Genomic DNA, 21,296 nt, shown 5'->3' with positions numbered 1-21,296 from the left:
TCCAACAAGCATAACACTGAAAATTTCATCAAAATCGTAAAAAGTTATTTCAAAGTTTCACTTAATTTCACAAAACAGTTGTATGCACATCCTGGCCTGTAAGAAAATGAGGGGACTTATGACGTCACTCACACACTATTTATCTTGTATAATATTATATCAAATATGAACTATTCCAATTTTCTCCCCATGGTCCCATGAAACAACGTTTTATTCTTCCGTTAACATATGAATAACCATTATTTAAACACTTTATGGTTCAGACTCAAGTTGGTCCTTAATGTCAAATCAGTAAAAAATGAAAATTTGTATAATTCAAAAAAAAATGGAATAGTGAGGGACATCATCGACTCTCACTTGCATGTCACTGAGTTGTGCATATAACTGTTTTGTGAAAATCACCGAGACTTTAAAATGTCATATACTTGTTTCTTTTTACATCGGATTTTGATGGAATTTTCAGCATCATGCTTGTTAGATTTTTCTACATTGATTCATATCCACATTTCCTGGAGTGGACTTGACCTTTAGGCCTAATTAGTTGACTTCATTATAGTGAATATAAGGTGACTTCCCACATAGGCGGCGGAAGCGGGGGAACGTGTCCCGGCCCTCCTAAATTTGAGGAGGGGGGACGGCCCCCCCCCCCCTAAATTTGTTGTTGATGACCTTTTTTTTTTTTGCTTGTCAATTTATTTTCCTACGTCCCCCCTAAAATTTTTGGGTTGAGAACCTTTTTTTTTGCTTGTCGTCCCCTTCTAAAATTTTTCGCTTCCGCCGCCAATGACTTCCCATCAATTAAGTTAATTTCTTTGTACCCTTTCGCCAAGTAAAATTAGTTTCTGCAGGCTTCAATATTGGCATGATTGGTTGTAGAACATAAGCCATTCTGTTTCGTGATTCCATTCTACGCATGATCAGAAGGTCATTGGTACTAAAGTGACATGGCGGTTTAATATTTGATAAGATAAGCACCAACTTTGATGTCTTGATTCTTCATATATTCTTTTAAATTGTGTTTTTCTTTAGATCCACCAAAAAACAACAATACGACCACTATGGCGACTGGTATTTCACAGTTATGGCCAAGTACATTGTTATAATATGCTAATGCATTCATAGTAGAAATGCAGCTAATACCTTCATAGAGTGTTCATTGGTGTGATATTCTAGTCACCTGGTCTATTTAATTTCTTCATCATGCTATGTAAGACATACATTATATCTTGCTTCGAAATTTTCCTATCACAATGAAAGAAATGAAAGGTCATTTGACCTAAATTGCCCATGAAGTAACTACGAAATGATCTATTGGATAAGGACGGCCCAGGAGCATTCTGCAAGGTAGAACTGACGTACTTTAGAATCTTGCTTGGATTTAGTGAAAGGCTCGAGGTTCATAATTTTAAGAAGATAGACTTACCTGACTGATCTAGTTAAAAAAAATCATCATAATGTTACCAAACTCGAAAGATACGATCTGACATAATTATAACACAAGTAGCAATCCCTTACTTTATCATGTTTGATTTGAAAAATAGCGAAAACGCGGGATTTAAAACAGTAAACGGATTGCATTGACCTACTATCTAATGCAGGGGCCGCGGAACGGTTTTCAAAGTGGGGGGGGGGGGCTGACCATGCTAAAAATCACAATCATATGGTCATTTTTACGTTTTTGTACACGGATTTGGAAAAAAGTGGGGGGGCTTCAGCCCCCCCCCCCGGTTCCGCGGCCCCTGTAATGCAATATGCACACACTTCAAGAACAAGTTCCTTTCAAGACTGAGCACTAATTGAAACATGACAAAGTGCATTCCTCTTTCACAACGGTTTAGGTTTTGATACAATGCATGAACAGTTTAATTGAATCACTCTACAAAAGTTTCCTTCAAAACATTTGACATGCGTGATTGAATGGATGAATGAACATGCTGAGTGGATAGTCGTTCCCAGTGATTCATTCTACAATGGTTTACACACATTACATGAACAATAAAATGCAAACTCTTTTTTTTTCTCTTATTTTATAAATTCAAAGGAGCTAATCTGCATAATCACTCTCCTCTCAGTGAGACGATCAAGGTGTCAGTCGTTTTGGAGTAGGATTAAATCTTTTGAGAGTGGATTTATAAATACCCCTTTTTTAATGAAAATGGCTAATATTATACAGGGTTGATTGTTTGATTGATTTTATTTCTCATGATAAAAACAATACAAAATATGTACATTAAAACAATAAAAACATACTTATTGAATCAATAATATAGTGTATAGGTATAAGAAATTATAAAACTTATGTTGTAAGAGGAATATGGGAAAAAACAAGCTGCAAGGAGCTTGAAAGCGATTATCCCAGAAGGAGCTAAAGGCGATGTAATGCACTCTCAAGATGTAAATCACACTCTAAAATGACCGCGACCCCTCGTCTCATTCTGATCGAGAGGAGTGTGATCAGAGGGGGCAGATTAGTGTACATTTCAATTTCTATGCCACTAAACTATATCATCGAGCATTTTCTTGAAACGTATCATATCCAATAATGACTTAAAGCCGAATTCCCGTTCCAGTTTGCCAAAGAAAAACTCTGGAGCCTGTGTGGATATCTTCTTTAGTCCCACTAAGTCTTCCCCGTTGTACCCTTGCAGCCAGTTACTAAGGTGGTTGAGGTTGTTGTGACCTAGCCATGCCACAACCTCTTGTGAATTCCATCTCTGCACGAGTTGCAGACAGACAGCTCCTAGAAATTGGAGACAACGAATTCAAGTTTAAATGAAGAAGTTTGAACGATAGACCTGGGCTCCGTAACACAAAGATTTTGGATAAATTGCAAAATATGACAGAACCGCAGTCATTGGCTCCCGGTCAGTATTTTAAACATAGTGCGCATGCAACGATGATCTTCATTGGTCATTGGTATTTAGCGTTGATTGCAAACATTTGCGTTAAGGAGCCCTGGACGCGATTCCACGTAGTGGGGAAGAGCATTTGGTGTTGGCCTTGGTTTTGGTGTTGGAATTTTGATTGCTTCCCTCGATTCAGATTTTGTCAAACTGATCCAGAACACATTGATATCTCAACAATTACTGAGTGACTTTCCTGGACCATGCATCTTCATTATATACAGAAAAAACTGATCATCCAAGCGTTAACACATACCACATGAATATGGAATCACATTATTTGGGAGAAGATACTATTAAGGCCATAACAGGAATGTGTTTATGAAACACTTTTCACTTAACTTGGGGCATTATGAGGTGTAAATTTTGTGTGAGTTACACGGTACATTTCATATTTTATGTTTTTGGCAGGTTGGCAAATTCTTCCAATCCAAATGCTTATTAGGAAATATAAACTGTTAGGCGTCTTTATCGACGGGATCGATTCACCTCCTCTCGGAAAAGATATCGAGGGAGACACGCTTTCTCTTCCCCCACCCCCCCCCCCCCCGCACTCCTACGTCCCTGAGATTACCGCATGTGAACGGAATACGAATAAAGGATCGTCGGCCTAATTATGTTGAGCGGTAAATTGCCAATTCGTCCACTCCCCACATGGTCTGCCTTCATTTAGTCTAATGCCAATCCGTCCATCAACAAATTACGTCTAGCAACCATTGGGTCCAATAACCATTTGATCCAATTGTCACTTTGTCTAATTACCAGTCCGTCTTTTAATTACCATTCGTCTAATAACCAGTTGGCATAATACCCATTTTCTTTTCATTCATTTTGCACTAGACCACATGGTATATGGACTAAATGGCTATTGGACCAACTGGTTATTAGACAGAATCGCATTAGACGAAATGGAAGTAGACGAGTTGGTAATTGAGCGAATTGGAAATAAATCTGTTAAGCATATTGAATCCTGGGGAGCGTTTCATCAAATGAATTGGAACACTCTAAAAACAAGAAATGTTAACTTAACATTTGAAAGGTTTGAGGAGTGACAACATTTTCTAAATGTTGCATTTAACACTTTAAATGGTTCTTTTTATACAAGGTAAGATGTAACATTTGGAAAAGTTGGTCACTCCTCCAACCTTTCTAATGTTGATTTAACATTCCAATTTTTAGAGTGAAGTTAATTATCCGACAATTCCTGTTTTATCTGACAATTACCATAGTAACAATGATCCTCAGCCGATCAAGATGAAGGAAAGTTGTCAAATCTGACATGTCGGAGAGAATGGTTGATGAAACACTCCCCTGATTCCAGTTAATGATTCATACAAATTACCATCTCGACGTATTTGTGGGGACATGATTACTGCTGTCGGAGGCGGACTGTATACGCGATATGGATTAGAGTCCTGGCGAGTCACGATTCGTTCCACCCTCTGCCTCTGGGGGAAGATCGGGGGAGAAGGCGGCGGTAGGGTACGATCTGCGGAAAGATGGTAGATTAATGTCTTTATTGATGTTTTCCCATGGCAACCAATTTGATAAAATATTTCTCAATCTCGGGTGGCTGATTCCGGTTCCTAACATTCATCAACATGGACAATCATTAAACATAGGCATCGTTGACCGAGGAAGAATAATACTGGACTGTGCTCCGTGCCATGCGGAACACCTCCAGAATTTGCTAGTTTTTCTTTTCTACCAAAAATCATGTAGTACTCTATTTTGTTGGGCGTGTTTCCATATAGGGCTTTGGGTTATAATATCACCTCCTTCAAAACAAAAGTTAAGAAATAAATAAAATAATGATAACAGTAAAGAATGTATAAATGAATGAATAGATAATAATAAATAAAGGAAAATTGTCACATATATTTACACCAAGCCCAATGAACGCGCGCTCCGGAGACCATGTACAAACCGAAAGCCTTTACTCCAAGATTTTTCTAGAAGAAACTTTAAGAAAGAGTATTATGAAACTAATTCTTAATGATTTTATATAGTACTTTTGTATCAGATTATGATATAAATAAAATTTGACTAAAAAAAGTCTGGAACTAGACTGTAGAATGCTGTGAGGATACTCACTCTCAGGAACTAAGTATGGGGGCGACATTGGTCGAGCAAGCTTTGGAAGACCAGATGGAATGTACTCATCGTCATCCACGCTCTGATCTTCTGTAGATAGAGTGCGCCCTCTGTCGGCCAGTTCTCGGACAAGAAGTCCCATATTGTCCTGCACCAGTTCCAATGTGCTCATCTGGATGTAGAACTTGTTTCCCAACATGGCGCCCAGCCAGCCGTTTGGATCGTAGCCGGTTTGCATCTTGAGAGGAATGATCGGCTTGCGTAGTTTGTACGTGTATTCTGCCTCTGTTTAGTTTAGAATATATAAATTACTATAAATTACGACACATGATTCATTATAGTTTCCCTTGGTCACTCAATGCGCAAGTGTATAGCACAGACCTACAGATCAAAGCAGCTAGGTTTGATATCTGCAAGTCAGTTTATGCCCCGATCGAGGTGTTTCGTGAGCCTCTATGAATGTCTCACTCATTTTGGCCCCTATTTCAAACTGGGTACAGGAATCCACGCTGGAAATGAGACAAGTTCATATAATCTTATAATAATCATATAATCCATTTCACAAATTTCTAGTTTTGTAAAATAAAAGAATAGAAAAAAAAATCAGTTTTCATAAAGTAAGCCTTTATAAGATTGCGAGTCCTTATCTTGCGAGGGAGTGAAAATAGGCCTAAACGTTGGTATATACAAGAATTACACATAGCATTATAATAAGACTGTAGGATATAATCGCGTGCGCGCACACCCCCTTCAGACACAATCCCCTCATATATCCTATTAACACGCACCTAATCCCACACCCCTCTCACATCCACACACACACACACAAGCTTCGACCATAAATCCCCATACGTATGCACAAACCCTGATTTCAACAAATTGGACAATCGCACACACACGCACACACACCCACAACATATTGGACATGCACACAAACACGCACACACACTCGCAGTTTTACTTCCAATGACCCGTATCATACACACGCTTAGATCTCTGTGGTTAATTTTCCAACTCTTGGTAATACACACCCTACATCTCACACAAATCGGACATGCACACATCAGATCGATGCCCATGGCACACATGCACGCACACACACATGCACAAGAATCTGATTACACACATTTTATTTGCTTCCTTGTAACTTTTCCCCGTTTTCCACAATCTCTCAATAACACACACATACCCAACACACTCACAATAATCTAAGATGCAGATACAAGCACACACCCACACACAAACACACCCAACGTGATCATTACTATCGAGTAACTGATTATTCTCTTGTTCTCTGCTTCCTCTCTTCTTGCCCCAGTTCTCTTTTTTCATGTCTTTTCTTTTCTTAATATTTTTCTTCAAAGGGGCATTTTGGGGTATCTTACGTACAATCTAAGTATCTTACAAGTTTAGTGATTTCAGAGAACTACAGACTACAATATTCTATAATGTTCAGGCAAACGAAGCTTAACGATTTGTTGTTTAAAAATAATACAGATATTTCCATATCTTGTTTCATCATGACTGCTTTTAGGGCACACACGTATAATCCAGAAACGGATTGGGAAGACATGCAATTTTAGGACACTTAAGAAAGAAAAACTCAAGAGCTTTAAATAAATCAATGAAAGCTAGGCGCACCAGTTCGACAAGCTGGGCTATCCTTGTACTTCTCTGAAAAGCAGATGATGACGACACAGGCCTCTTCCACTGCATTCGCCATTGCTTCTAAAGTTGAACCCCCTGGAGGTAAATGGCACACAAAAATTTAATGGCATTAGTTGTACAATAGTCATAATAGGTTGTTTTTGCATTTTTCAACGGGGACGGATTCTGCAACGTGGAATTGCAAGTCAAATTACAGCTGACAACTGAGAGGTATGTCTTTGTCGAAAATTGGTGAACCTTTACAGCTGTTCTCTTTACGATTCTGACCGAACGTAAACTTGCGAATATGTCGGCTGTCCAAAGTCAAGGATGACACTGCGGTTTTGATTTACCGATTTTCGACAAAGCCTGCTTTGCCATGAGGAGGTTTTGACAGTAGATTAGCTGCGTTCCAGAAGGCGTCTACATAGTTGTTGCAAAAACTCCCTCATAATGAATAAAAGCAATAACATAATGCATTTATGAAGTGCCGATCATCTGATGGCCCATTCAATGCACACAATGAAATCATGAATAACGTAATAGTAGAATCAATTCTAATTAGTGTTCAAATAAATAGATAAGATACAGAAATATTATGAATTCCAAAGAATTACAAGATATTTTGGAAAATTTGAATGGTTGTGGTACACGAGTCGATGATGTCACTCACTCACTATTTCTTTTGTTTTATATTGTTTGAATTATACAATATTTAAATTCCTACGAATTTGACGATTAGGACCTCCTTGCCTGAAGCACAAAATGTTAAAATAATGGAATTCCACATGTTCAGGGAGGAATGAAACTTCATTTCACATGACAATGACGAGAAAATAAAAATATTTCATATAATAAAATACAAAAGAAATAGTGAGTGAGTGATGTCATCAGTTCCTCATTTGCATACCGACCGAGATGTTCATATAATTGTTTTGTGAAATGAAGCGAAACTTTAAAATGCCATAACTTTCTTATTTTACATCCGATTTTGATGAAATTTTCAGTGTTATACTTATTGAACTTTTCTCTTTTTATTCAAATAAAGTTTTTGTTGGGGTGGACTTGTCCTTTAATAAAAACTTTTTAAGATAACAAATTCGCAATAACAGTTAAAAGCAACTAAAATCCTTTAATTTGACTGGCTGATTAGTTTGAAACCATTAGCCTTTATGAAACTGGATTATCCAATGAAGAGAAATAGCAAAAGGAAGGACGAATATCGGGAGGTAAAGAAGATTAGAAACAAAGAGGAAAAGGTTGATAGAGAGAAGAAACAAATACATCAGAATTTAGAGTTAAAGGCTTACATAATTATGAAAGGATATTACTTAATTTCCCTCTTTAACAGGAAATATAGTAGGCTTTATCACAATAGCAATCATTTACCCATTCTTTCCACATCCAACCAGACATTGAATCCAAGAGCACTCAGAACGTCTTTGACCTTTAGTATCTGTTTCTGGACATCCCATTGGTAGCTGAGCATCACGTGGGGTGTTTGCTTCTTGGCTATCTTGCGTTCTGTTTCCGGGTCAGCGGAAGCACCGTCATCAGCACCTTTCACTTCCGGTTTATCATCTTTGTCTTCCTTCTTCTTTGGATTGCATAACAAATGGAATGCGTGCCAAATTTAGAAAAGAGGTATTTCATTGCACCTTCAGTACTTATTCAGCATGGTTTTAAAACACGAACTACTCAGAAATAGAGGAGTCTCCCTTAAAAAATCTATGGACTAAGAATGGATGCTATTTCAATAAATTTATACTCTCAAAATGAAGTTTGATAAAACGGTCATTTCCATTAATAATTTCTAAAATGAAAAGTACATTTCAAATAATCATGTTTACTTTATCGCTCCAATCCTATGTCGAAACTGGATACCGTAATAGCCCCCCCCCCCCACCCCTCCACGTACCCCATTAGCTGGATGTTTATTTCACTCTATGTACCTTTTCTGTTTTAGGAATGACTTGATCGTGTAGATTCCATAAGATTGCCTGACAGATTCGGGTGAAGTCATCAATTCCCATGCAAGCCTTTATGTCTGAAAAAATGAAAATGATTGAAACAAAATGCATTTAGGTCAAGGAGAGATTTGCTGTTTTGTAGCAATTTCTAACTTTCTAACTACGTCTGAAACAGATTTGTATGTTTGAAATCTTTGCCTCGCAACGCAGAGCGCATTCAGAAACTTAGAAAATGTATTGTCAAATCCCTTTCACGACAAATAACAACCAAGAAGTCTTGGTCGAAAATTGGTGAATCAAAACGGCAGTTTCGCCCTGAAGTCTACACAAACGACATATTTGCAATTTTTTATCAGCTCAAAAAATTTGGACGAAACTGATGTTCCGGTTCAAAATTTTTCGACAAAGACTTCTTAGCTATTCATTGTCAATTGACAGACATTTTCAATATATTTACTGTGTTCTTAAATGCGTTCTGCGTCGCGGTACGAAAACACCGTTTTACCATAAAAAGGCAAACTTACTGTCGATGCACCTTTCCTCATTCAAAATGGCGTCTTTGTTCTTTGAGGAGAAAGAAAGGACCCATACGGCGTTGAGGGCGGTGTTGCGTTCCTCTCGAGAATTCTTCTCATCCATCAATGCCACAAGGTGTGGAAGGACTCCAGCTTCAATGAATTTATCCTGAAATTTGAGAGAAAGTATACATATCCTCAATTCTTGGATGTTATCACAATATGTTAGTTTAGTGCAGCAGTAATATAGTAGTCATTATGGTGGTGGTAGTAGTAGCAGTAGTAGTAGTAGTAGTAGTAGTAGCAGTAGTAGTAGTAGGAGTAGTAGTAGTAGTAGTAGTAGTAGTAGTAGTAGAAGAAGAAGTATAATATAATAGAAGTAGTAGTAGTAGTAGTAGTAGTAGTAGTAGTAGTAGTAGTAGTAGTAGTAGTAGCAGTAGTAGTAGTAATAGTAGTATAGTAGTAGTAGTATGGTAGTAGTAGAAGTAGTAGTAGTAGTAGTAGTAGTAGTAGTAGTAGTAGTAGTAGTAGTAGTAGTAGTAGTAGTAGTAGTATGTGGTGGTAGTAGTAGTAGTAGTAGTAGTAGTAGTAGCAGCAGTAGTAGTAGTTTAGTAGTAGAAGTAGTAGGTAGTAGAAGTAGTAGAAGTATTAGTAGTAGTAGCAGCAGCAGCAAAAAAAAACATTGTGGCAGCATCAGCACAAGTTGTTGTTCTTGTAATTTTGCCAGCTATTTGAATATTTCTTATCTGTATATTCATTGATCCATTTTTTGTTGCATTCCTGTATTTATCTACAACTGGTATAATTATTGATAACTTTCAGCATCATCGCCATCACCTTATTGCTGTCGTTGGCGGCGACTCTCTGCACAGCCTCTACGACCTCTACGGCGTAAAAGTTGTAGTGAGCCGAGTAGTGCGACGGTTCCTCCAGGGTCCTACGAAGGACCTTGACGATGAACTCGATGTTGAGAGTCTCCGTGTTGAGATCGGCGTTCTCCTCCTCAGTCACGATGTAGGCCAGTATGAAAAGTGCCTGATCAAAATGAATAAAGAAAAAAAGATGTCTTCAACAAAAATGGTTCAAAGAAAAAGTGCACCCTGAGCATGCTGAGGAAGTTGCTTTAAAGGAGAATGAAACCATTGGAACAAGATAGCTTGTGTGAAAACAGAAAAATCAAAGAAACAGATCAACGAAAGTTTGAGAAAAATCGGACAAATAATGAGAAAGTTATGAGCATCTGAATATTGCAATCGCTAATGCTATGGAGATAGCAAATTGGCAATGCGACAAAGATGTGTGATGTCACTTGTGATCACTCTCCCCATTACTTTAGTATATATTTCACTTGAATTGCCTCTTTTATCACATCTATCCATAGATCATGTGTTCTTTGTACATGAGGGCATGAAATACATATTTTTTAAGAGTACATCATGGATAGAGAGTTTGTATCATCATGAGAAAAAGCAAAAAGAGACATTTTGAGGGTATTTTATAGTCCACCAAAGGGAAAGTTGTTCATCAGTGACATCACACATCCTTGTCGCATTGCCAATTGGAGGATCTCCATAGCATTAGTGATTGCAATATTCAAATGCTCATAACTTTCTCATTATTTGTCCGATTTTTCTCAAACTTTCTTTATTCTTATTCTTTGATTTTTCTATTTCTACACAAGCCTATTTGTTCAAAAGGTTTCATTCCCCTTTAATAAGCAGAAAATGCCCAATGCCTGTTTTTTTTTTAAGAATGAGCCTTTAGGTAATTGGATTCTTCAAATGAGTTGGTCAAATCACCGTCATCACGTCAACCTGGCTGACCGGGCCTACAATGAATCCTTTCAAATGGCTCCACCATAAGGCCCGCGCGCGGTCACATCGCCTGAACTTTGTTGGAGCGTTCCTTGAACGGTAGGTAGAGGGGGCCGAATTTCGACAACACCGCGCACAAAATGGGGGGATCGAAAACGCGTGCATTGCCTTAGCGCTGCACCTTTGAAGCTGGCGTTGCTTTAGCGTTGGTTAAACGGTGACGCGAGCGTTGATAGAGCGGTGTACTGCGCATGTCGGCGTTGGGTCGGCGGGGGTTTAAAGTTGGTTTAGCGTTGTGGCCCAGTGGATTAGTCTTCTGACTTTGAAACAGCCCTGCCATGGTGTAATTTCCTTCTGCAAGAAATTTATCAACATTTTGCTGCACTCAACCCAGGTGAGCTGAATGGGTACCCGGTGGGCCGGGGGACAAAAATCCTTGAATGCTTGAGCGCCAAGGCAGCCCAGCTAAAGCTGGGTAATAATGATAGCAGGGCCCGCTGGGAGAACAGTTTTCAGAACTGAAGTGGCTTCCCCGGGTACACTATTATTATTATTATCATAGCATTACCAGCAGTTTTCTCTCATCTTTTGTTCTGTCTTTTTCCTTAAACCCATTGAGACCTTTGTAAGGTGAAATGCACTATATAAAAACTTTTCTATCATTATTATTATTATTATCATCATCGTCATTTCTATTATGATTTATTTATTTCCAAATAAATCTCAAGTTAGACTCCATTATTTTAACGTTGTGCTTAACTGTAGATATTTCAAAGATTTAACAAATAAGTTATTACATAACTGAATAGATCAATAGATCATTAAATAAATGAAGAGTTTAATAAATGAATGAAGAAATATTTAAACCTTTGCTCGTAAGATATAGAATCGGCAATTCAGGAATGGTTCGAAAAACGCCGAAGCCCTGCTCATGCGAAAAACACGTCTGTTGTCGGGATGGTTCCTGAAAAATTAAAATGAAAAAAAATAAGAAAAAAATAAAAAGAAGTTTCATAAATAATGTAGACTAACGTAATCATTAAATAAAAAAGGACGAAATTTGTCTAAAATTTGAGTCCCAACAAGTTATTGGTCAAACTCTTTCAAATTTAACAAGGATTTTAACAGAATTTCAAGAGCATATATTCTTGTCACTTAAAAGACCTCGCAGAAAAAGACGGACGACCGTGTCGTATAACATGCCATATTAGCAGAGCTGCCAACCTGAAAAAAAAACATCTTTTAGTATTTTTTAAAGCCGAAATCAGTATTTCGGTGAGGAAATCAGTATTTTCAAAAAATACGTTAGGACAAGACATAAAGCTTAAACTTTAGAAATCAGTGTTTTACATGAAACTATCAGTATTCTTCTCATTTTCAGTACTAAATACTGAAAATCAGTACCAGCTCTGTATTAGCGTACTAACCAACAATATTGGGGGAGTCATCCAGTGCGTCTATGGTGAAAAATTCTAAATTTCATGATAATAAATAAAATGCAAGGGCCGCGGAACGGTTTTGAAAGTGGGGGGGGGGCTGACCATGCCAAAATCATAATCAGATGGTCATTTTTACGTTTTTGTACACGGTTTTGAAAAAGTGAAATTGTGAACGCCCCTTAGTTCACAAATTAGTGATCCTTTCTTGCGTACGTGGTGTTCATCGAGATCTTGATTTGGCTCTTATGAAAGTATCACCATTCGTTCGTAAAGTCGATCTTAACAGGGTCGTGTGTGGTCCAGTGGTTAGAGCACTGGACTCATAATCGCAAGTTTGTGAGTTCGAATCCCTACTCTAGCTGCCATTGTCTCCGCTTTGATAAAAAGGCCCAAGAATAATATACGTCTACGTTAATCAGTATAGTGGCCTCTAAGGTCAACCACTATGACTGATTAACATAGACGTAAAATGTTTCCTAGGTATACCGGCTTGGCTTTTACCAGCAAAAATGCTGTCCTGCAGAGTGCCTACGGGAGTTACAATAAGCAGAAATTTACGAGCAGCTTTGCCAAACCAGGTAGAGGAAAGCGGGGTAAGTTGTGACACTTTTTGCATTTTACATGTTGAAATTGATATGACTAATGATAGTAGTAAGTACCTTAATTGCTTTTAAATCTAATACTTAGGAAATATTTTTCACCTATATACCCTTATATAACTTTCTACCCCCACGCTGAAAGTCATTGTGACCTATATGAACGACGTCATATGGCTAGACTTGCTTCACCTGTGGGGTAGATTCCCAGATTCCTGGGACACGTCTGAATAATGATTCTGATACCTTTGCTATTTTTTTTTTGTTCCTCCCTTGGAAACCTTGATTTTGAGTGGTTCATCACGGTGCTTAGCCCTGTTACCATGATGATGGACAACAATGATACCATGGTTCGTCGAAAGTCATTAGCGTATTTTTTATACCCCTTTCATGAGCCCATCCTCCAATTATCCGCGTAAGAGTAATGCGGATAATTCAATAAAAAATGCATTCACAAACTCCGAAAATAATCCGCACTATTTTTTTACGAGCGCCCGCGACCTGAAAAAGGTGGATAATTGTCATGACAACTGCCAGTGGCGTACCGTGGGTCACGGCATTGGGGGGGCACAAGCAAAAATTTCGAGTCACTTAGGGAGTGCGCGAAGAGCGCTCAGTGGTCAGGTATTCTGACCTAATAGAGATATTTTAAGGACATGCAGTGCCATTAAACGGATATGTATCTCATTGATTAAATAATGCGAGCGAGAAGCCCGAGCTGAAAATGTTTGATATTCAGAGCTAAAAAGGGACATTATAAGCAATTTTTTGTAATCATGATATGTAACTGTGTCGCTAAACAAACAATGCGAGCGCGAAGCGCGAGCTAATTTTTTTTATATATTGACCCTAAATAGAGAAATTTTAAGGACTATATTTCAGAATCCATTGAGAGTATAAATATCTCACCACAGTCATCTAATGCTAGTGCCATCCTTTGCTGATTTTGTTAGAATTACATCTAAACACAATCATGAAGCACCTTTTGTAGTCATTGTAATCATGATTATCATACGCATTTTACTAATCAAATACTGCAAGCGCAAAGCAAGAGCTGAAAATTTAGGATATTCCGACCTGAAGAGGGGCATTCTAAGGATTGTTTGTAGGAATTCACTAAGACTCTATGTATTTCACTAGCCAAATGATGCGAGCTGAAAATTGTTGATATTCAGATCAGAAAAATTGACATTTTAAGGACTGATATAAGGAGTTCATGAAGAGCAGAAATCTCACCAATCCACTAAAGTGAACGTTAGCACGGACAGGAAATATTTAATATTAAGACCTTAAAATAGGGCAATCACTTTAAGTAGTCATGAAAAAGAAGAATATGTCACTACATAAAGCAATAATAATTCGAATTGCGATGAAATAAATTTGTGTATATTGATTTGAAAACGGGAGGTTTTAGTACAACAGGATTATATATCTCGTTAAACAGTCTATGCGAGCACCAGGAACAATGAAGCAAATAATGTTTCATAAAGTAATGAAAAAAATGCTTCTCATGTAATAAAACATATAACATAATATAATATTATACAGATATTGCCTACCTAGAGTTTGAATATAACATTTCCTCTCCCCGATGGAGTTATATTTTTCCCAAGGGAATATATTTTGCCCGAAGCGCACAGCGCTGAGGGAAAATATTATCCCGAGGGAAAAATATAGCTTCGGAGGGGAGTTGAAATGTTATTTATTAAAACGATAGACCAGGCAATATCTGTTATATTATATAGTGGATTCGCCATCAGAAATTGCATTCATCATCTGGTTCAAGAGCGAAATTCTTGCTACAGCTCTAATCCGTCTACGTCATAATAGATTTTTTTTTAAAATACATCAAGCGCGTTCTTCATGCAATCGACGCGTTAACACTAGCGCGTACATCAAATAAACTATCTTGTTGCGCAACTTGTATGCAGCGAGTGACGTCACCTTAGGTGATATAACGCCGCAATTGAAAATACTACGCAGTATATTCCCTGAGGTGACGTCAAAACCTAGAATATAACAAATGCGATCCTGGCAGCTATGGTCACGTGATGGCGTGTTGACCTATCACTGATTCGAATCTACATAGCCTATGTAATATAACATTATGATAAACAACAATCTCTTCTTCCCCCACTACGTTTCTCCTCCCTTTTCCCTCTTTTTCTCCCTTCCCCTTTTTTTTTTTGGCCAGCCGATTGGGGGGGGGGCACGTGCCCCCCATGCCCCCCCCGTAGTTGCGCCACTGGCAACTGCACACGCCCCCTCCAATTGGGTTGCGTGAAAAGGGTGACCTTGTGACCGCACCATGGCAATTATCCGCATTACTTTGGAAATGCGTTCATGAAGTCAAAATCTGGTCCCGATGCTGCTATTATGCGGATAATTGCAGCATCAAAATAATGCGGATAACTCTTACTGGTCCTGCTCCGATTTTGCGACCAAATAATGCGGATATTTTCCGCATAATTGGGATTATGAAAGGGGTATTTGAGTCCGCTTCGTAGACGTTTTCTGCAACGTTCAGAATCTATCGAAGAAGCTCGTCAAATTACAGATTAGAGGTCATAGTCGAAAGTTGGTGGACCGGGAAAGCACATCGTCTGAAGATCAAGATTCGGACCGGACAAAGGAGGGCAAATATTATGTTGTTTGTCATACTCTATTATATGATTATTTAGATTGAGCATTTATATATATATATATATATTTTTTTTTTTTAAGACAGTTTTAGTACTTTTTTTCTGTCATTGTATTGTACTTGGAAATGTTTCTTTTTAGTATTTTTTAATGTTGTATATTACTTTGTATTGTAAATTTAGGACCCCAAGGAAGAACAGCAGTATTTTGCAAATACAGCTGAATTGGGTGATCCTCCGTTATTATTGTATGTATATCTCCTATATCTTGTATATATTTTTTAATCTTGATTACGGAAATAAAACAAACAAACAACCGGACTTGAAATCACCCATTATGGATTTATGAAGCGTTCCGTAGAGGCCAATATAAAGTTAGTAGCATAGTCCTACCTGATGCAATTGTAAAACAAGGTGAAGATCTTCTTAAGCAGTTCCCTTCTCGACATCCACTTCAGTTCCTCGTCATCGCGATTGAGAGCCTCGACTTCAAAGAATGAATCGCGTATGAGTTCGAGGAGGAGCGGAACGGCAACCTTGCCCATCTTACGGCAGAGTTCCACGCCATTCTCTGTGAAGCGTTGGGCCGCGTCGACGAGGAGGTTGAAACCAATGTATAAACCCGGATGTTCGAGCTGTAGACACAACAAAGATAAATCAATTCGTGTACACATTAGCCAATTTCATCTCTTAATTTGGCAGCTTTAAAGTACATCTACTAGAGTGTCGAGAAGGTGAGATACTTTCTCTTAATTGCCATGTTATAGATATCATTATGTCAACAGATTCCATGATATATGTATATAACAAAATAATGCTGAAGATAATGCTTTCATTGCCAATAAAGTTTTTATTCTTCACTCGAATTTTCGACGGTCCTCCGTCTTCTTCAGGAGTATATACTTTTCTCGGGAAAATGGGTTCATACTCAGAAAAGGGATTATCAAAATAGCAAAGGTAGAGGTATATAGGGATCCGACCGACTCGGACAAAAATGAAAAAAAAATATCCATGAGATTTTTCATTATTAGCCCTATTTTAGGGTAGATCTTACCTGATCATTGATATATTTGCCTGAAAATAAGACGCCTTCGATGAATTTGGTAAAGATTTCGTCGAACCCCGCTTCGGTGAAGAATAGGACACACCTTTCATCCCGCAGATTGCTCAATTCACAAAGGAGTAGCAGAGTGTCCAAACTTTCTACTGATCCAGACTTCAGGCTTTCCAGTGTCTCCGCCTGGATACTCTTTGTATTCAGGTAAAATGGTAAAGAAAAAAAAAACATTCAACAGGGCGATTACATGCTAGAAAAATCAGCTATTTTCACATTTGTTAAACCTGCATGCTGTCCAAATATTGCTTTGTGGTAATATCAAAGTACTACTGGGTAGACAACAAAACTGACAACCAACAAAAATATGTTGTCCATAGGTGAATTCGAGCTTTAAATGTTGCGTGTCGTAGGGGACATTTCTGCGTCCCGTACGACACACAACATTTTCACCTATAATTTACCTCTAATAATTTTTTTTGTGTGTTGTTTATTAGTTTTTCACATGACTACCCACTATAGCTGTATCATTGAAAAAAATATTTTATTGCCCAAGCATTCGGCTAGTAAACTGGAAATTGTTGTCAGAACATCCTGTACGACACGTATGGAATCGCCGAACAAGTTGTTTTTATCATTCATTTTGAGCGTTTCCAGAAAGGAATTCCGAGATTAAAATATCACGCAAAATGGGCTCGTGTATAAGCGACAATATCAGTTTTGCCGAGAATGGCATGCATGGTCGATCATAATTATTGTAAAATGTTATCGGCATCTAGAACTCAAACCTGATCTTGAAAGGGTACTAGCTATCCAAAAGGGGGGGCGGGGGCAGTCAAATATATTGCTGTACACACGCTTGACCCAAAAATTGCATTTAAAGGGGTGTCTTTTTTCAGTTTTGGACGCGGGCTGCGCGTGCCCTCGTTAAGGGTATAAAAAACACCGATTTTCTGGGAAAAAAAAGAGGGGGTTAGTTTTGAAAGACTGGTCAATGGTCTCAATCGCAGGGTCAAACGTGTTTAGGGTATGTTTTTCCCCGTGGTCATATTCTGGCGACAACTTGCTTAAAAGGCCAAAATATGTAAATAAAACCCGCGAAAAACTTGTTTAGGGGGGTATTTTGCACCTAGAGAAAAACTCGTTTAGGGGGTGTTTGGAAATGATTTGGCCATGCGTGTGTACAGCATTATTTGACTGGCCCCCGGGCTAGCTTCATATGCGCTGAAAATAATCATATCTCAATAAAGCAAGAGTAACTTTCCTTGAGCAAAACGGTAAAAAAAAACTATCAAAGCCTGATGATAAATAACAAAGGTACTGAATTGTAAAATATAGCAACAGTGGCGTAACTACGGCTGGCCAAAAAAAGGGGGAGGAGAAAAAGAGGAAGAAAGGAAGAGAAACGTAGTGGGGAAAGAAGAAATTAGTGTACATTATCATTATGTTACATTACATAAGAAGCATTTTTCATAACTTTATGAAACATTATTTGTTCAGGGCCTATGTCGTCATTGTTCCTGGTGCTCGCATAGACTGTTTAACGAGATATATAATCCTTTCCTACTAAAATCTCCCGTTTTTAAATAAAAATACACCAAAGATATTTCCTCGCAATTCGATCATTGTTTTATGTAGTGACATTTGCTTCTTTTTCATGACTACTTAAAGTGATTGCCCTATTAAAACAGTTCCTGTCCGTGCTAACGTTCGCATTAGTTGATTGGTGAGATGCCTGCTCTTCATGAATTCCTAAAATCAGTCCTTAAAGGGGAAGTTCACCCTGACAAAAAGTTTATTGTAAAAATAGTAGAAAAAAATAATAAAAATACTGCTGAAGGTTTGAGAAAAATTCTTCAAAGAATGAAAAAGTTATTAGAATTTCAATTACTTGATTTGTGACGTCATATGCGAGCTGCATTCCAAGCGGCGAATGGTAAAAAATCAATGAAATGTCATTTTCTCAGAAAATTGAAAATGGTTTTCACTGTACCTTTTGTATATCAATAGACAAATCATTTCAAACCCGATCATGAATAGAAAACAAAATTAAGTCAACCGGAACCATAAAAAAATTGAAATTCATGCATTTTATATTACATAACATATGGGGCAGCTGCTCGTTTATGACGTCACAAATACAAAACTTTGAACTCTAAAAACTTTTTTAATCTTCAACGGATTCTCCTCAAACCTTCACCAATATTTGTTATTATTTTTTCTGCTATTTTTACAACAATGTTTTCTTCAGGGTAAACTTCCCCTTTAAAATGTCAATTTTTTTCTGATTTCAAATTAAAAAAATTCAGCTCGCGCTCTCATTATATGACTAGCGAGATGCATATCAAAAAAGTGCTTCATGTGTTTAGATGTAATTCTAAAAAAAATCAGCAAAGGATGGCACTATCATTGGATGACTTTGCTGAGATATCTATACTCTTAATGGAATCCTAAAATATAGTCCTCAAAATGTCCCTGTTTGGGGTCAATATGTACAAAAATTCAGCTCGCGCTTTGTGCTCGCATTGTTTGTTTAACGAGACAGGTGCGTATGCTTACAAAAAAAATGAAAGTCTGTATTTTATCAATGCCCTTTATATTGGTATTAATACACATATAACACTGCTTCTGTGTTGACATGACAATAGTTGATGCAAATGCTAATTAATTTGTATCTAATCAAGTTCATTCCAACTGGAAGTTCCAATCAGGATCCAGTTTGAAACCTATTGGTTTTAACTGGTTCCAGTTGAAACCAGTTGCCTTCAACTGGTTTCAACTGGAACCAATTGAAACCAGTTGCCTCCAATTGGATTCAACTGGTTTTAATAGGGAAATTGGAAGTGGAACCAATTAAAAACAGTTGCCTAATTAGTTTCAACAGGAATCAATTGAACCAATTGCCAACTGGTTCCAGTTGCCCAATTGGTTTTAACTTGAACCAATTGACAACTGGTTTTCAATTGCATGGAACCAGTTGTTCCAATTTACCTATTGAAACCAGTTGACCAACTGGTTTCAACTGGTTTTGCTCTAATTGGTTTTAACTGGATTTTGGTACTGGGTATGAAGACCAGTTAGACCAGTAACAAACACCAGAAACAAGACCAATATACAATAAATTTAGGATCAATTCCAGTAATTCAAGACCAGTTTATTTTTTGACGATTTTTAACTGGACCAGTACAATTTTATCTGGACTAGTATGACCAGTTAGACCAGTAAACCGATGTTCCAATTTCCAGATTTACCAGTTGAAATTCTACTGGCCTAACTGGTCCAGTGGAACTGTTTTTTCCTTCTGGGTTTATAATAAGTTAAGCCAATGAGTACCTAATCATTATGCGTATACTTGCATGGGTGAAAAAATGAATGATAATTTAATTTACGTGTATGATAAAATATATATTTAAAAAAAAACCTTTAGGGGATCGATGCGACATCATCAATTTAACTGTTTCACTGAAAAAAAAATCTTTGAAATGCCCAATAAAGTTATGCTGAAGATCTAGGCCTATTCATACTTACCTCAATGTCTTCAATGTTGACCTTCCCAGTGCCACTGAAACTTCGGCCTTCTTCGGTAGATCTCCGTAAGTACTCGTGGAATTCCTTGAGCTCGTCCTTCGTGAAGCGAGTGATATCCGGATGCCCATTTTCGTGGATTCGGTCAAGTGGTTTGAATTTATCCGGTCTCGGATCCGGAATACTCGGGTTAGGGGCATAAACACGGGTTTCGACATTGACCTGATGTGCAGTGCCACCTGGAGTCATAACAGTCTCCCGCACCGGATCGGGTCGAACAGCGCTCTCCACTTGGTAATCATAGAAAGGTTCGGTTATCCGGGCTGGTCCTGTGGCTCCGAACCTCGAAGGCGGACCACCATACTGATAAACGGGATTGATGGCCGGTCGGATAGGTTGCACCGTTTCAACAATTGTTCTTGGGTAAGGAGCAACGGTCTCCTGGACAATGCGAGGAATTCCGCTCATGATCGAGTCTTTATTAAACGCACAAAATATCTGCACATTAAACAAACATAAATTAAATCCTCGAGAACGGTTAGGTCGTATATTGAGCCTGTATCCGCGTTGCTGATACGTAGACACACTTCGTCGATTTCCTAGCTTAATTCCCAAGGTGTTGATATGTTTATTAAGTGCACTTTTTTTTCTCCCTTTTTTTTACTACACAGAAACTGTTTACGCGATGATTACAGCAGCAACTGGTATACAGCACTGGTCAAGTTTAATGAACTATCTCTGATAGCTATACATGGAAGAATGACCCCTATATAGCTGTGATCCAGGCCTGTGAAATGGCTATCTAGCTACTTCCTGGACACTTGTGCCACCGTTTCCTGTACGCCTTCAGGAAACGCATGCAGTTTTGACAACGTTCGGGCCCCTCTCCCGGGCTTCTCTCAATTGCAGTAATTTGAGTAAACACCCGTCAATACAGAAGAGAATATATATTATATCCCGCATAGTTCACGCCTGACATTACAATATGACATGTAAACAAACTGAGTTTTATATGGCCTTCACCATCATAGGCGGCGGAAGCGGGGGGGACGTGTCCCCCCCCCTAAATTTGAGGAGGGGGGACGGTCCCCCCCCCCTAA

General features: G+C 38.2%; 1 protein-coding gene across 2 annotated transcripts; it reads right to left on the bottom strand.

Moving 5' to 3' along the window:
• Positions 1 to 1,833: 1,833 nt before the first annotated feature.
• LOC121422047 lies at positions 1,834 to 21,056 on the bottom strand. 2 transcript variants are annotated; one of them, XM_041616852.1, is made up of 12 exons: positions 20,200 to 21,056; positions 16,672 to 16,866; positions 16,011 to 16,252; positions 11,811 to 11,907; positions 9,967 to 10,164; positions 9,139 to 9,298; positions 8,597 to 8,691; positions 8,034 to 8,238; positions 6,639 to 6,740; positions 4,998 to 5,282; positions 4,246 to 4,392; positions 1,834 to 2,740 (listed from the first exon to the last, which is right to left on the bottom strand). In XM_041616852.1, exons 1-12 carry the CDS (start codon positions 20,662 to 20,664, stop codon positions 2,496 to 2,498), a joined length of 2,436 nt encoding a protein of 811 aa, XP_041472786.1. In that variant the 5' UTR covers positions 20,665 to 21,056; the 3' UTR covers positions 1,834 to 2,495. The 2 variants fall into 2 exon arrangements, with proteins under 2 accessions (XP_041472786.1, XP_041472785.1); XM_041616851.1 differs by having other exon boundaries at positions 8,034 to 8,241; positions 20,200 to 21,055.
• Positions 21,057 to 21,296: the final 240 nt, after the last annotated feature.

Source organism: Lytechinus variegatus, chromosome 9, assembly GCF_018143015.1.
Source record: "Lytechinus variegatus isolate NC3 chromosome 9, Lvar_3.0, whole genome shotgun sequence".
Lineage (NCBI taxonomy): Eukaryota > Metazoa > Echinodermata > Echinoidea > Temnopleuroida > Toxopneustidae > Lytechinus > Lytechinus variegatus.
Note: the sequence above shows the minus strand (reverse complement) of the source record. Positions and strands in the feature narration are given on the sequence as shown.